Source organism: Lagenorhynchus albirostris, chromosome 19, assembly GCF_949774975.1.
Source record: "Lagenorhynchus albirostris chromosome 19, mLagAlb1.1, whole genome shotgun sequence".
In the NCBI taxonomy this organism is placed as follows: domain Eukaryota; kingdom Metazoa; phylum Chordata; class Mammalia; order Artiodactyla; family Delphinidae; genus Lagenorhynchus; species Lagenorhynchus albirostris.
This window is the reverse complement of record NC_083113.1, coordinates 27,148,653-27,164,785: the sequence shown is the minus strand read 5'-3', so window position 1 is coordinate 27,164,785 and position 16,133 is coordinate 27,148,653. Positions and strand designations below refer to the sequence as shown.

General features: G+C 62.4%; 1 protein-coding gene across 9 annotated transcripts in view; it reads right to left on the bottom strand.

Moving 5' to 3' along the window:
* The window catches only part of ADCY7 (adenylate cyclase 7), a 59,435-nt gene that overhangs the window by 7,660 nt on the left and 35,642 nt on the right, over positions 1 to 16,133 (bottom strand). For 7 of the 9 annotated variants that reach the window (XR_009537152.1, XM_060131385.1, XM_060131382.1 and 4 more), the window contains 14 exons: positions 15,771 to 15,932; positions 14,767 to 14,916; positions 14,320 to 14,468; positions 13,171 to 13,282; positions 9,717 to 9,844; positions 8,170 to 8,328; positions 7,820 to 7,952; positions 4,488 to 4,679; positions 4,070 to 4,104; positions 3,491 to 3,574; positions 3,302 to 3,374; positions 1,938 to 2,035; positions 921 to 1,005; positions 400 to 525 (listed from right to left, as the gene is read on the bottom strand). Coding sequence is in view for 8 of the 9 variants with exons in the window: in XM_060131385.1 (XP_059987368.1) it covers positions 400 to 525; positions 921 to 1,005; positions 1,938 to 2,035; positions 3,302 to 3,374; positions 3,491 to 3,574; positions 4,070 to 4,104; positions 4,488 to 4,679; positions 7,820 to 7,952; positions 8,170 to 8,328; positions 9,717 to 9,844; positions 13,171 to 13,282; positions 14,320 to 14,468; positions 14,767 to 14,916; positions 15,771 to 15,932 (1,686 nt within the window). In the remaining variant the exon portion in view is untranslated. Of the gene's footprint in view, positions 1 to 399; positions 526 to 920; positions 1,006 to 1,937; positions 2,036 to 3,301; positions 3,375 to 3,490; positions 3,575 to 4,069; positions 4,105 to 4,487; positions 4,680 to 7,819; positions 7,953 to 8,169; positions 8,329 to 9,716; positions 9,845 to 13,170; positions 13,283 to 14,319; positions 14,469 to 14,672; positions 14,683 to 14,766; positions 14,917 to 15,770; positions 15,933 to 16,133 lie in introns of those variants that run through there. The other 2 variants (XM_060131387.1, XM_060131389.1) reach the window with 2 other exon arrangements.

Genomic DNA, 16,133 nt, shown 5'->3' with positions numbered 1-16,133 from the left:
GAGAAGCAGGGCCCAGGCGTCCCCTCCAGCTTGTGCCCAGGGCTGCTCATCCCCAGCGAGGAGACTGGGTCTCAGAGAGGCTGAGACAGGACCTCCTCAGGGGCAGGAAAGAAAGACCGGGACGTCAGGACGCCGTGGTGGCCCTGTGGGGTCAGCCACGTGAACGCTCTGGGGGCCCCCAAGTCCTCACGTGACAAACACAGCGTGAGGAGCTCAGAGCCGCCACGGGAACCTCACAGGGCTCTGGATACAGTCACACCAGATGGGCTTTCAGGCAACAGGATTATAGGATTCTAGAATCCGGAGGTCCCCAGGGTCAAAGACTGCTCCCTCCTCCCCGGAAGCGTGCAGGGCCCGAGGGGTCTTTGCCAGGCCTGCTGTCCCCGCCGCAGAACCCACCAGGTTGACGACGGCGACGGCGAGCAGGCTGCCGATGGTCAGGACGGCCAGGGACACCCGCAGCAGGGGCTGCGTCTCCACCCTCTCGGAGATGGCTCGGAGCGCGCCCCGGGCTGGGCAGCACCTCTGCGGAATCGCAGTGTCATCACCCAGCACCCACACCCAAGGTGCAGGGAGAGCCCGCAGGAGGCCTGGCCCGGGGGCCCACAGCCCAAGGGCCCAGCAGAGCGAGAGCTTCTGAGAGCTCTGCTGGGGAGTCAAGGGTGCTGTGCCCGCCCGGCCCAGAGCTCAGGACACATGTGGTGCGTAGACAGAAGGGACAGCCCCACCCTTGGGGCTGGGGACAGCCACAGCCGCTTGCGGACTACTAGCACATAGGACGGAGAGCCCTGGGAGAAGCCTCCAGACGGCGCTCCAGGCCGGAGGGGCAGGGGTCGTGGGGCCGGGGCTCGCACCACCACAGTCCCGACACCTGGGGGGCCCGGCCTGCCCACCACCCAGTCAGGGGCCTCCCCACTCACCAAGAGCTCACGGGCAAAGCACAAGCCTAGTACCAGCCCGAGCACGCAGGCTACCAGCCCAAAGGACACACCCAGAGCCGCCATCCTGGAGAGGAAGGAAAAACCTAAGTTCTGGGGGACCCTCTGCCCGGGGCCAAGCCACCGGCATGCTCCCCACCCCCAGCGCCTCAGTTCACCTTCTCCCCCCTCCCAAACGGCTCCTCTGCACTCAGCCGAAGGGGCACACTGCACACCGTGGTCCAGCTGCCCCACGAACAACACACAAGGCCTGGCCGAGACACGAGGACCAAGGTCAACATCACGCCCCGCTTTCCAGGCCAAGTATACCAGAAATAACTGATCATACAGCCTTCAGACTCTTGCCCAGCACACAAGCACCATCGAAAAGCGTTCCCTATTCCGTCTTTATTAAGCACGTCCTGAACCACGATCCTAGTGGATCCTTTGGCCTAACTACCCTTCCAGAAGCCTCCAGCTGGCTGACCTTCCTACCTCCCTGGGACCTCAGCCCCCTGTCCCCGTCCCCAGCAACAGAGCCCTTTTGCAGAAGCGTGAATCTCAGCGGCTCCTGTGTACTGGCCACACACCCTGGATAAGGCATTAAGCCCCCCGGGCCTCAATTTCCCACCCCTAAGAGGGAGGTGGCAGCAGCTACCGTTTTAGGGGTCTGCCCTTCTAGGACTCCAAACGCCTAAGGCAACAGTCACCGACACTGAAATGCCTGAAGGGCCACACAGAAAACAGGTGACTTTGAAGGCGAGAGGCATCTGGGAGTGGGGAGGCCTGCGGCTTGAGCGCGCAAGCATGTTCAACTAACACTAAAACTAAACGTTGGCAAATCCAGGTATGGGGGCCACGGTGCCAGGTCCAGTTTCTGGGGCTCTGACGCCTAAAGTGACTAAAGGTACTAACTCTGCCAGCCCCTTCCTGCAGGTCTTCTGGTGGGATCTGCAAGGTCACCACCCCTCCTAGCCTGACCCCAGTGTGCCTGACCATCCGGCCCACCCCCCGACTGACCTGGGCATCAGCAGGGCATGGACGAGCAGGATGCAGATGAACACAAGGCTGGCACAAGCGAAGTAGTAGCGGGCCCGCGGGATGGGTGCCAGGCGGTACTGGGGGCGACAGAGACTGTGAGGGGTGGCCGGGCGGCCGAGGCCCCGCCCGCAGGGCAGGCTCCTTGCTCTGACCCCTTCCTGGGCTCCACCCTGGCTCGAGTTAATCATCTCTAAGAAAAGCCTTACACCCCCTCCTTGACTTCCTCCCCTCCTTGACTGTTACATCATCACCGAACAAACAATTTTCATCTGTTTCCATTCTGCAGTCTCTCTTTTATATTTAGAGGCGCTACCTTCCCCTCCCCCACCCCGCCCAGGTCTCTGACTTCATTTCCAAGGTCCCTGTAAAGCCCGCAGCCCAAGTCCGTGGGCGAGAACCAAATGGGAGCTCTGGGGCTGCTGCGACTGGGGCTATGGGGCTTCTGTTCTCACCCCAAACCGAGGAGCACCGCCAGGCCTGAGCCCCACGCCGTCGGGCGGGGGGCCTGTGCTGCCCGCCCTGCCACACCCAGTACCACCTCAAGATCTCAGCCCACGGGGCTCCTGCCGCAGATGAGCAAACCGAGGCTCAGGGAGCCCGGCAGCCTGTCCAGGTCTCACAGCCAGCAGGTGGCCCGCCAGGCGGCTCTGCTGGTGACCACACCTGCCTCCAGACCCCAAGCTCCCCACACAGGGAGCCCCCAACTCAGGGAGACCCCCAGTCCTGGAGGCTGAAGCGGCAGAGAGGTCCCAGCACCAGAGGGCCGTGGGCTGGGTCACTCTCTCAGGCCACATCTGAGGCCAAGACGCCCCAAACCTTGGGGTCCGTGACATGGGTACCGTCGCCCACCTTGCCCTGCAGGTGAGGGCAGAATGGCACACGCGTGCCTTGGACGTTGCCAGAACCAGTAGGCTCTCGAAAAATAAGCCAATGGTCACTAGTGGGACACAAGCATGGTGTTACAGCAGCCAAAAGGGGGAACCGGTCAGGCCCCGTCAAACTGATCCTGAGTTTGGGGCTTTTTCCTAAAAAGTGCAGAGCCAAAGGTGCACGCTGGCCCCTGACAGCACTGGCTGAGGCTTGGCATCTGAAGGGAGCAAAGTCTCCCAAACCCAAGTCGGGGAACCACTAACGGGGCTGTCAGGGGCAGGGGCGAGGCCAATAAGAAGAGAACCCAAACAGGCTGCACTGAGCCCTGTCCCCACCCCAGTGGCGGCTGGAGCGACTCCCCGGCGCCCTCCCTGAGCAGACCTTCTGGGGGTGTTGGCTGCCCTGTGGCCAGCACCCGCCCCCCACCCCAGGCCTTGTTGCCCCTGTTCCTGGGGCTGCTCAGAGGTCCTCACCTCTCGCTCGAAGCCCTTCTCCAGGAAGATGGACCCAAAGGTGTAGAAGTCATCAGACTTGGAGCAGCAGGGTCTGTGGGGTGGAGACACAGGCAGTGAGAGGTGGCGCCTGGAGGAGTCGGGGGGAGGGCGTGGGGACACAGCCACTGGGCATGAGGCACAAGGCGAGCACAGGTCCCGGAGCCTCACCTCGTGGAGCTGAGGCCCTCGATGGCTGACAGCATCTCATCATCGTATGAGTCATCCTCTGACCGCCCCTTGGGGGACGCACTTCTGGAATCAGACACCCGCAACGCCATCAGCCCAGGAACCTACATCTACTTGCCCAGAGGCAGGGGTGTGGACGAGATGGCTCACCCAAGTGGGGTTCCCAGGTGCCTGCAGGAGGTCCCAGAGCCTCGTGCAGGATGGAGGAGGGACAGGCGGGTCCCATTGAGGCCCAGAGAGGACAAGCGAAGGCCCAGCATCACCCAGCCAGAAGCAAAGGGCAGACCCCCCAGGCCCCGGTCCAAGGTCTCTCCCACTAAACCCCAGGGTTCCATCACACCAACCCCACTGACCCCACTACAGGGTGGGTATACAACAGCCACTCGATCATTGTGAAGTTTTGGTTCCTAAAAACACTCTGACCCAAGCCATGGTGAAACCCATAGTCAGGGCTGGGCCTTGTGGAGCTGCCCTCCTGGACAGAGGCTGGTCAGGGCAGCCTGCCTGGAGGAGGTGACTGGGGCAGGACTTGGCCAGGGAGGCAGGAGACAGGGCACAAACCTGTCAGGGGTCCGGTGGCGCCGTAGGGGAATGGCCTGGAAGGGAAGGGAGGGGGAGACGGTTATTCTCCAGGACCCGGGGCCCTGATGCGCCTCACCGGACTGGATCTATCATCTCTGGCACTCTCGGATGCAAGGACTGTCCAAGCTGCAGGCACCCAGAACTGAAACTGAACTTGGTCTGGAGAACCAGGAGGCCAGGGACATCCCCCGCCACCCTGGAGCATTCTCCAAATGCCTTCACTTCCCCAAGGGCCCCAGGAGGGAGCGAGGGAGGGCAGAGCCTGGAACCATCCTGCAGATGCGGAAAGTGAGGCTTGGCCGGAAGGACACCCTTAGCGGAAGGACACCCGTAGCATGTGCTCTCCCGCCCCTGCCCGCGGCCCCTGCTCCCAGCTCTCTGTGAGGAGAGGTCCTACCTTGGGCCTCCGCCCGTGGGGCACAGGGGTCTCGTTGCTGCTCACGTTCTCGCGTTGGTTGAGGTGTGCGAAGGGCCGCGCCGCCCCCCAGGACTCGAGGTAGCGGGTCATACGCACGGAGGCCCGCATCTTCAGGGTCGCGTCCCCCTTGGACTTGGTGAGGTGTAGGCTGGGCGGGGGCGGCTGCTGGCTCTGCGGGCAGACGCAGACACGGCCTGTCCCACCCCTCCCCTCTCAGCACGGGAACGGCCCGCCCCCATCCCGCTCCCCCAGAAGCGCGATGCTGCCCAGAACGCCGGCCCATCTGGCGAAAAGGGAAAATGGCAAAACAGCTGCTGGGTCTGCAGCCCCTCGGGGACTGGCGGAAGCCCAGTGCTCTCCCTGGCCGGGCACCGGGGAGGCCCCAGCTCGGGGTCCTGTCCCTGCCACAGGCACAACTGTGCACAGCCCCTCAGGCCCTTCTCTGCCTCCCCAGGGCAAGAGGTGGGGTCAGGCCCCAAGCCCGAAGGCTCCACTTGGCCCCTGAAGCTCCCTGGGTCTGAAAGCCCATCGGCCCCTCCCGGTGGACGCACCCCAGGGAGATGGCACCCAGGGAAGAAGCCACAGGCATCCTGCCCTGCCCACCCACATGTGGCAGCACACATCATTCGTGTGGGAGCAGCCAGGAGGAAGGGGAATGCTGGCCAACCCAGGGCTGCTCCCCACGGGGCAGCATTCCAGGGAGTTCCACTCGTACAGCCCCCAAACCACAGCATGGGTCCAGTATCTGCCACAAGCCTGCCGCAGCCATGCCAGGGACACGGTGGCTTAGCCAGGCCCTGAAGGAGGGGCCCAGCCCTGCCTCCCTCTCCCCCAACCCCACGCCAAGAACAACAACCCGCCTGGGACCATCCTCAGCTGGCGAGGCCGGACAGGACTGGAAAAGGGGGAGGGAAGAGAAAGACCCCCGAGGCCACCAGGGACAAGCTCGAGGCCTGCTGAGTCCCCCTCATCCCCTCACAGCCCTGCCCTGCAGGAGTCCCAGTCTCTGGCGGCTCCCACAAACACCCACACAGACCAACACCTACTGCCACAAACACTCGTTAAGCCATAGGCAGCAACTTTCCTGGAAACTTCTTGCCTCCTCCTAGGACAGAAACATTCTTAAACTCTGAGCCATGTCTGTCTGCCAGGCCAGAGGGAATGGCATGGAATTCAGTCCTTGTGAAGAGAGTCCTGGGGTCCTGAGAGTGAGCTAAGCCTTGTGGTGAGTGACCTGCCCTGGGGGTCTGGGGAGGTTACATTTCTCTGCCTCCCCCTCCACCGTCAGCAACTCTTGCCTACACGGCAGCCAGCTCTTCAAGTTCAAGGTCACTGCCACTTCCCTCTTAGGGCAGGGAAGCCAGACACTGTCCCCCAAAATTAAACGGGTCCTGATGATCCATCAGTTCTGAGCAAAAACGCATCTGTTGAGAAGCAGGGCCCAGGGAGGGCACCTGCAACCTGCACCGGCCACGGGCCCCCTACCAGCCACCTCTGGACACTCATCCCTTGGGGCACCTCACACACACGTAAGCCTACAGAAGCCAGAGCTGGGAAAGGACCTCCCCACCACGCCTCGGCGCGGCGCGTGCAGCACAGTCATCAGAAGAGATGAGGGCGGTCTCTGTGCGCAGAAGGCAAGGTCTCCAAGTTACGTCGCTGGTGAAGCAAAGTTCACACTGGTGGAGGCGCTACCGCCAGCTCAGCAGAGAGGCCAGAGGAGTCTTTCCCCCTCTACTTAGATGCGCACAGACACCTCTCACCACACGGGTCCCCGTCAGGGGGGACGTGCCGGCGGCGAACAGGGATGCACGAAAAACTTTCTATAGCACACCCTTCATGCTTTTTGAATTTTCAACTATGGGAATGAATAAAATTAAACAAAGATCGGGGAAGGTAGCGTTGCCAGATAAAAGACAGGGTGCCCAGTAAACCCTGCATGAGACACTCGTACTAAAGCCTTCTCCCTTGTTCATCCGGAACACGAGTCTGACTGGGCGCCCGCGGTCATACCTGCTGATCCGGCAGCCCTGCGGGGTGGGTTACAGGACTACGCCTGCCACCACCTCGGGGTCAAGGGCTCTGCTTCACTCGTTCACAAGCTATCTGGGGCCCTGCTCTGTACCAGGCGTTGTCCTAGGACCGGGGGTTGAAGCCTGGAGAATAGGGACCCCATCCCGAGCCTGCCCCCGTGGAGCTCACACTGACAATAAACAGTAAAAAGGATAAACAGGAGCATTTGGGACAGAGGGCTCTGGGCGGAGGGGGCAGCAGTGACAAGGGCTCTGCAGTGGAAAGAGCCTGGCAGTGGAGGGACAGGAGGCTGGTACAGGGCGGGGGAGGAAGGAAGCCGGGGGGGGGGGGGGGGGGGGGAAGGGGGGGGTCAGAGGAGTGGGCGGGGCCCAGAGCTGCAGGGACAGGGCGAGGGGCTGGGTGGTTTCCACGATAGTGGGCTGGGAGCAGCCCCAAGGTACCAGGAGGGGTTCCCCCAATGCTCGCTCAGCATGGCTGACCCACCTAGGGCGCACTGGGAACGTCAGCAGGATGAAGCCCGAGGGTGTCGGGGGAGGCTCACAGGCGGGCCCGCGGCTACCCCAGAGACTGGCAGGCGGGCCAGCCCCGAGGACGGCAAAGGCCAGAGTGAGACGGAGCTGGAAGGAGCCAGCCACTGCCGACATTCTTGAGCAAGCCCCAAGGATGATTCACCGAGGGCCCAGACGAGCTGGCCTCCCACGGGCGGGAGCGAAAGGCCCCTGCCGGCGCAGGCCTGGGTCCCACGGCCCAGAAGCAGGCTCACAGCCTGCCCCACCACGGGGTCCTGAAGGGAGTGGGGCCAACCGAGAACCTGGGCGGGTGCACGCGGCGGGTAAGAGCCCAGGACACACAGGGGCTCCTGCCTATTGGCCCCCTGGCCATTCCTTGCTTCCCTGACTCCCATCCAAAGCGTGTTTTTAAAACGTGTCTTTTGAAAATCTGGATGATTAGTGACAACCTCATGGAAAATAAACTAACAGTGACTATTGTTTCTAGAACATTTATGACGCACCCAGTTGACAGGGAGGGCTTCACTCAGATTAGCTTTTTCTCCTCTTGAGGTAGGCGCCGTTGTTTTCCCCGTTTCATAGAACAGAACACTGAGGCCCAGAGAAGTTGTCCCTTGGGGCCTAGACCATGTCTAGTAACGGGGCACTGCCTCCTACCCCGGGCGGGCCCCACCTCTCCCTCCACGGGGGCCATGCCCCGGGCATGGGCCCTGCTCCCAAGCACAGCCCCAGCGCCGCCCCCCAGCCTGCCGCAGCTGAGCCTCGTACCCGGGGGTCGATGACCAGGTAGGTGCGGATGTTCATCTCCTTCAGGTAGGGGTCCCGCTGCTGCCCGTGCCCGTCCTCCACCTCATACGCCTTGTCCAGGTGGTTCAGCGTCGCCTCTGTGATGTGCACCCGGCTGGGGGAGACGAGAGTCAGACAGCAGCAGGGCCCAGCGAGGGCAGACACCCACCCGGGGGTGCAGAGCAGGCAGGGCTGAGCAGGCCGGACCCTGGGCGGGCTCCCCCCACCTTCAGGTCGCTGATTCCCTCTCTGACCCCATGCTGATACCCCACCACCGCAGCCCAGAGTCAGCCCCAGACCTGTGACCCCACCGCCATCCAGCTGGGCCTCACCCAGGGACTCCAGCTGCCTCCATCCTGTTGGCCAGGGACACGTCATGGGACCACACATCATACTGCCACTTGCGCAGCCCGATGACGCCGCACAGCACGTTCCCCGAGTGTATGCCCACACGCATGCTGATGTCCACGCCTGTGGCCTCCCGCACCTGCCTGGGGCAGAGGCCCGTCAGCCCACCCCAGCCAGGGCTGCTGGGGGGCCCTGAACCCTAGGACAGGCTCAAGGTCCCTGGTAGGGGGTGTGGCACGGGGTGGGGGCAAAGCAAGGGTGCGGGGAGCGTATGGGAACAGGGCAGGCCCAGCTCACAGAAGAGAACGTTCTCAGCCTGAGGGGGCTGCCTCCTTGCAAGGGGATGAGCCCCCCATGTCTAGGAGTGTGCAAATGGATGTGGCCGCCCCAAGCTCAAAGGCTGTTAAAAGGAGGAGGAATTCCAACTGTCACTGGTCGCGGTGGCACCTGCTGGAGGCCCTGACACACTGTCGCTGGGTGTTGCCCCCGCCTGGCAGCCCCAGCGGGAGTCTGCAGAGGAATCCAGACACCGCCCCAAAGCCAGCAGAAACAAGGGACGTGGGGCCAGCCCTGGGGGGCCTTACACACCCCCATCTCTGGGAACCGGGGGTACTGGGGGTTGCCAGCACCACTTAGTACAAGGAGCCCCAACTTCAGAGTTCCCTGGGGCCCAAGGCACCCCCAACACGAGCAGGCCTCCGGGTCCCTTTGATAAGTGCGTGAGGGCCTGGGCAGCAGCCAGTGCCACGTGTCCGCCAACGGGCTAGGGATGGACCGAGCCTGCCGGGGTCAAAGCCAGTGGGAGCAGAGGGCCCCGCACAACCTCCACACGCTCCAGGGAGGGAAGGAAGCCCCAGGGCTGAGGCACCAGCCCGAGGTCACACAGGCGGTGACGCAGAGCCAGCCTGTGACCTGGACCGACTCCCTGACCGGGTTTTTTTCTGGTGAGACTTCAGGAGGACGAGCCGGAGCTGGGTTTGCGCGGAAGCTGTGCGCTGCCCGGCAGCCCAGCCGCGCCCGGCTCTGACCCGAACGCTGGGCCGTTTGGCCAAGCCCGCCTGGCCCTCCGCCACCCGCTTGACCACCACAGACCACGGCTGCTCGGGCTCCAGAGAGCCTTGTGGGGAGCTGGGATGTTGGTGGCAAGGAGCCGCAGGAGGCTGAGGGCTAGTCCCCCAACTCTAGGGTCTTCACAGGGGGAACAGGAAGCAGACGGAGGCCTGGAGCCCAACCCTGCGTCTGCCAGCTCCCCTGCTGCTGCGAAGGCTCAGCCTCCGGAGAAACGGAGCCCAGCTGCCCGCCCTCATGGCCCTCAGCTCTGAGACTCTCTGGAACTCGGAGTCCCAGTGGGCCCAGAGGGAGGGATGCAAACACACTGCTGAGTGGTCCAGGTAAGCCTCCTGCGCCCCTGGAGCCTCAGTGTCCTCATATGCAAAGCAGGGACAATGCATTCCCCAGCATGCCTTGGGGAGCAGAAGGGGCCCGCCGTGGGAACAGGCCCCAGTGCGCCAGGCTTGTGCATGGTACCTACTTAATGGCCTCACACATGTCCAGCCCCATCTTCACACAGTTGCGGGCGTGGCTGGGCAGGGACACGGGCAAGCCTGACACGCAATAGTAGCAGTCGCCCAGGATCTTGATCCGCATGCATTCATTGGCCTGCAGGGCAAGGGGAGGCCTGGTCAGCAGCTGGCCCAGGGGCCAGGGAGCAGGCATGCTGGCCACCTCCCCACACCCTCCAGAGTCAGCCAGGCTCTCTTCTGGCCAGGGCCTTTCTCCTGGGGCACCAGCCACCAGCAGCTGCCTCTGGGCCCGGCAAAAGGACGGGGAACACGGGGGGTCTGCAGGAGGAACCCCAAGCAGGTGTCAGGGATAAAAGCAAGTGTTACCAAGGGCGGCCACCTGAGGGCCTCTAGGGAGGCGCTACCTTCGTTTCATTCATCTATGCAATGTCTGAGCATCTACGGAGTGCCCTGCCCTGCCCCAGACACTGGGACACAGCAGTGAGCAAAACAGAAAACAATCCCTGCAGCCAGTGGCAGAGCTGGACACTAAGCTACATAAATAAAATCTGCAGACACCCATGATAAGTGCTATGGAGAAAAATGAGGAATGGGAAGGAAGAGGAAGTTCCCAGGAGGCCAGGAAAGGCCTCCCAGTGAAGGTAACATTCAAGCAAAGTCCTAAAGGAACTGAGGGAGCAAGCCATGCCAGGATCTGGAGGAAGAGCATCTGGGCAGAAGGACGCAGCATGTGCAAAGGCCCTGAGGCCAGAAGGGTGTTTGAGACACAGCACAGCAGTCAGTGTGGGTGGAGTGGAGAGAGCAGGAGGGATGAGAACAGAGGTAGCAGGTGCCATAAGCTATGGGGTCAGCAGGTGTCAAGGTGACCCAAGAGATGACTCTGCTGCTAGGGATACAGGGTTTGGGGAGTGGGGGAAGAACAGAGACGAAAGATGGGAGTGGGGAGAGAGGGTGGGGTCACGTAAAAAAAAATGCCCCTGGAGGGGAAGGGGAGGCCCAGGTAGGCTGTCTGAGGTTCCATCTGAGGTGGTGCTGCAGCTACTCGACCTCCATAAGCCCTTAGCAAAGGTGGCCATACATATCAAGGCCTTGAGGGTGGGGTTTTAGGGAACAGGAAGGAGAAGCTGCCTACTGGGCTCCAGTGAAGCCTTGCCCCAGCTCCCTCCTGCCTTTTCCCAGAGGGCTGGCCCCTAGAACCAGGGTACCCTCTGTCTCCAGATCCAGTGCCCACTCCCGGGCATGCCCACCAGGCCTGTGGGTGGCCACCCAGCGCCAATGACCAGGCCAGGCCCCACGCCTCCCTCGAGGTCCCCTACCCGCCAGGCCTTTGTGAGCAGTCCCCTTCCTGAGCCCTCCTGCAATGACCCATCTGAGTGTATGCCAGCTGCTTCCCGGTGTGCTCCGTCTGGTGCGTGCTGAGTCCTGAATGGCCTAACGGAGGTGGGTGAGGACAGCGCTTTCCTAGAAAGCAGCAGAAGCTTGGCGAGGGCTGGGACACCCAGGCACAGGCTCAGGGCACCGCTGCCCTTATCTCATCTCCTCCAGAGCCAGGCGCAGGATAACAGTCTGGATCCAGCCCCGCTGTCAGGGATTTACAGGAGGCCACGTTCCCCAGGCTGCTCTGCCCCGCGCCTTTGAGACTTACACACTGGAGGAGTTGTGTGAGTGTGTTGGGACAGAAAATGCCTGAGCCCAGACGCAATGCGGACACCTCTGAGAGGAGGCCCTGGCTCTCGCCAGGAGGTTACAGTTCTGGAATCTGATTGCTGATAGGAGAAAAGGCTGGGACCAGCTCTGCCTGCTGTGTCTGCCCAGGGACTGGACACTCTGGCCTGAAGACTGGCACCTGCCATAGCCTCCCTCTTCTCATCTATAAAATGAGGCTGCCTCCTGGGCCTGCCATGGAGAGCGGACTGTGTCCAAAAGGGCAAGGGCAGGTCCTTGGCTTTGTGGCAGGGGAAGAGCCAGCTGTGGCTTTGCGTAGTGAGGATGGAGCCTGGGCCCACATGAGGCCCAACCTCTAGGAACCTCCACCAGAGAAATCACGAAGGAAGGAAGCTCCTAAAGGAAGGCTCCCGGCTAAACAGACCCTCAGAGTCACACAGTCCACAGTACCCAGGGGGGACAGCTCTCCAGAGCACCCCTGGCCAGTGGTGTCCAACTGTAATTTGGTTACCTCCTGTGACGGGAAGCTCATCTCCTGAGGTGGAGCCTGCTCCTGGTGAGGTAGTCCCTCCCAAGATTGAGTGCGAGGCCAGAACTTGTTCCCGTCAAGTTCTAAACCATCGATTCTCTGCACATGGAGTCACCCGGGAGGCTCTGAAAAACTCTCATGGGTGCGGGCATGGGTACTGGGGTTTTACTTAAGCTTTTCATGTGATTCAAACACGCAGCCAGGATGGAGAGCCACTGCCCTAAATCTTACACTTGGGTCTCTACTCAGTGGCTACCACTTCCAGGAAGCCTTCCTGACCACCTGGGGCTGGGCTAAATGAGCACGCCCAAGTCCTGCCCCCTGTACCCCTCTCTTCCAACCACATAGCACGTAGCCCGGGAGCAACTTGAGGGCAGCCCAGGGCTGCTACTCAGCAGGTTCCCGGACCAGGTGGTAAATTAATGAATAACTGAGGCTCCTCCCCAGCCCCCTACACACACCCCTGGAGCTGGGTGTTGCTTGTGAAGACAAAACAGTGAGATCTCAGCTCAGCCCTCTTTGGTCTCCAGACCCCTCCTGCCTTGGCCGAACCCTGGAGGCTCTCCCTGCCCAATGCCCTCCCTGCTTGCCACCTGCTGTGCTCCCCAGGGTCCTGAGGTCAAATCCCGCTCCTCAACTCAGCCCTCAAGTCCTTGAATGTCTGACCCTGTGACCATGTTCCCCGCCAACACACTCTGTCCCACTCACACTGAGCCACTTTCATTGCATGGACACACAGAGCTTTCTTTCTTCTCTAGGTTTTTGCATATGCTGTTCCCTCTGCCCATAACACTGATCCCTTTCCTCTTCAGTTTCTTTTTAGGTTTCTCAAACTTTAATGTGCAGACTATTCACCCTGCGATCTTGTCAAGAGGCAGATTCTGGGCGAGGCCTGGCATCCCACAGTCCTCCCATGCTCCCAGGGGAAGCTGAGGCTGCTGACCTTGCGTAGTGAGGATGGAGCCGTCTCCTCCTCCAGGCAGCCTTCTGGAGTCCCCCTCTAAGCTCGTGAAGCCCAGTGCATTCCCCAGTGTGCACTGACAGTCTCCCCAGAGGCCTCACACTCTGGGGGACAGGATCCTGGCTCAACATCCACTTTGACCATGGGGCACTTGAAAGCTTTGCTGACTGAATACTAAAATTCAGCCCAGGCCTCCCCACACCCATCTCAGCACAGCGCTGGACACAGGACACGCTGTGGATGCGGTGGGAAGGGCTCCTGACTTTACCATCAGCGGAGGGGAGGCAGCACAGGTCAGTGGGCTCACCTTGGCGATCTGGTCGAACTTTCCGAAGAGCTCGTTCAGCACCACCACCAGCTCTTTTGGGGAGCAGTCGCTGGCCAGCTGCGTGAAGCCCACGATGTCAGCATAGAGGATGCTGGGGGTAGGGGGGGCCAGCAGGAGGGTCAGGGCCAAGAGCCCCTGAGCATCTGCCAGCCCTGCACCCAATCACCCCTGCGAGCCCTCTGCCGCCAGGGATTGGGAGAGAAACCCCCCGCCATAAGGATGAATTAAAGTTCCAGAGGCTTCACATCAAAGCAAAATGAAACAAGCCCCAGTTTGCAGGGGCCCTCGGGCACCCCCACCCCTTTAGAGCCTCACCACAGATGACTGAACGGAGCCCTTACAGGTGGGTTCTCGGGCACCTGGGAACTTCTCCCCTTCCCTATACCTGGATTTCACCTCTGCGCAGACTTCAGCGCTAAAGCCCTGGTAAGATGTGACTGCACGCTCCCTCCAGCTGAGCTCCACACCCAGCGCTTTCACACATCTAGTCCTCACGCTGCCCTTGTAGGAACCCCATTCTACAGACGAGCAAACTGAGTCCCAGGGAGGTTAAGACTTGCTGGGAAGCCAGAGCTGCATTTTGCGCCAGATCTCCCCGCTCCTGAGTCTACAGTTCTGGACCGTCCACAACCCAGAGGCAGCAGGCCAGCGTCGGGGGTAACGCTGAGCCTGCAGGCGGAGGACCAGGGTGGAGCTCACAGCGCCCACATCTGTGCTTGCTCAGGTCAGCGCCGCTGAGTAAGACTCTGCAGCCCCTTCAAATCAGTCAAAGATGGTGTCAGGACTGGGGGGGTCCCTGGCGGTCACCTGGGTGGGGCTTCATCTCCTTTTGGGGGGCCTGTGCCCCTTTGAGAATCATCTGAAAAGACCCCTTTCTTCCCAACAGTCACGTTCGTGCACAGAGTTTCACAATTTTAGGGGGCAGTGGATCTCCCCCAATACTAATCTAATCTGCCCCCACCCCCTGGGGGAACAAGTGGGAGACTGAGGCCCAGGGAGGCGCCTGGATTTACCTCTCCCCAGTCCCCGTGCGGGCTGGGACCTGGGCCTACAGGTAGGAGGGCAGCGGGCCACCTGCCGGGGCCGCCCTGGGAGACACTGTGCATACGGGCCCGGCCAGCCACCCACCTGACGTTCTGGTGCCGCTTGACGTAGAGGCTGTGGAAGTTGTTGTCAGGCAGGTAGCGGCGGTCCCCGCGCTCCTTGAGCCGCTCGATGATGGCCAGCTTCATGCCCATGGAGATGTGGGCAGGCAGCACGGACAGCAGCAGGTTCTCCTGGCACGTGGGGCACAGGCAGGGTGGCGTCAGGCCCCGGGTCTCCATCCTCTCTGCCCTCCTGCCCCTCTGCCCACCACGTGCCCCATTGCTGCTGGCCTACACCCTGCTACCAACCCGGCAGGCACACACCCTCCCGTGTCCCCAGCAGCCCCCGGGATGGCACCAGCACAGGTGTCTGGCCAGGTGCCCCAGGCGCCTCACCGTGCCGTTCAGTGAGCACATCCTCAGAGAAAGGATGCAGGGCGTGGGGCCCGGGGGACAGCCGGGGGGCCGGGCAGGGCCAGGCGGGTCCCACCTGCTGGCGCTTCTCGATGCGCAGCTTACGGCGGATCTGAATGCACTTCACAGTGTAGGTGAAGAGGTCTCGGGAGGCATCCTGCATCTGGTGCTTGTGGAAGGCGCCCGTGAGGTTCCCGCACAGGAAGACCACAGCGTTGGCCAGCAGCTGCGGGCGGGCCGTGGCGGGCTCAGCATCAGGCCAGGCCCGTGCCCCAGGACACCGACCCCCTTGCTGGGCTGGTGACGGCACCCCCTCCCCGATCCCTGGCCTCCCAACCCACTCGGGCTGCAGCCTCCCTGGGGTAGGCAGGCAGGGAAACAGGTTCAGACTCACTGGTCTCCTAGACTCACTGGTCTCCTAGTAGGTCACTGTGACCCCAGGACCAGGACTCAGGCCTGTCTCAGCATCCGCCAGACACTCCCTGGTGCAGAAGGGCTCAGGCCCCAGAGACCAGAGCAGCCAGCCGCTTCCAGGGCGGCAGGAGCACAGCCGCTCACAGAGCCCGGAGCCCAGAGGGAGAGCCAAGGACAGCCACGGAAGGCACAGGGCCAGGCTGGCTGCCCAGAGCTCGGGACCCCACCTCCCAGACCAGACACCAGGCCTGCTCAGGAGGAAAACACATCTGCGCGTCACCGCTAACTGTTCATAATCACTCAACGCAAAGGACACCAGACGCGGCGTCCGACCCTGTGCAGATGGGGCTCTGGGCTGAACGAGCGAAACCTCGGGAACAGGGCCTCACCCAGCAGTAATGCACTGGACCCAGGAAGGAGGCCCGAGGGTCAGGGCTCGAGGGAGGGGCTGAGCCTCTGGGGTACCCCAGGCCAGCAAAGAAAAGGCTTCAGGGCAGGGCACCTGCCTACTTGGACGAAGCCCGGCCTCGAGGCCACCCGTCGGCAAACACCTCTGTCTCCAAGGCCTCCAACTCACCCGCTCCAGCCTTGGCTGCCCTCGGCCCAAACCAAAGCCCCACCCAAGGCCTTAGCCGGCCCCCGCGCCCAGACCCACACGCCCCTCACCTGCAGCCCTACCCGGACGCTGGGCGTGGTGAAGGCCCCCATCAGAGCGCCGAGCACCAGGAGGTGGGAGGTGCTGGAGACGACCCCGGCCACGACGGCACCCCGCGTGCTGAAGGGCAGCAGTGTGTACACCACGAAGACCACGAACAGGAAGAAGGGCACCTGCACACAGAGGCGTCGTGAGCGCGGCCACCACGCCACCCCCCCCGGGGCCCAGCTGGGGTCACTCGCAGCCCCGGCTCGTCGGGATGGCCCTGGAAGCCTGAACTCTGAGGCTACGCCCCCCTCCCCGCGCCCTCGGCCCTCAGGTCGGCCCCTTCCCCCACCCTGTGTGGCGAGAGGCAGCGACAGACACAGGATAGA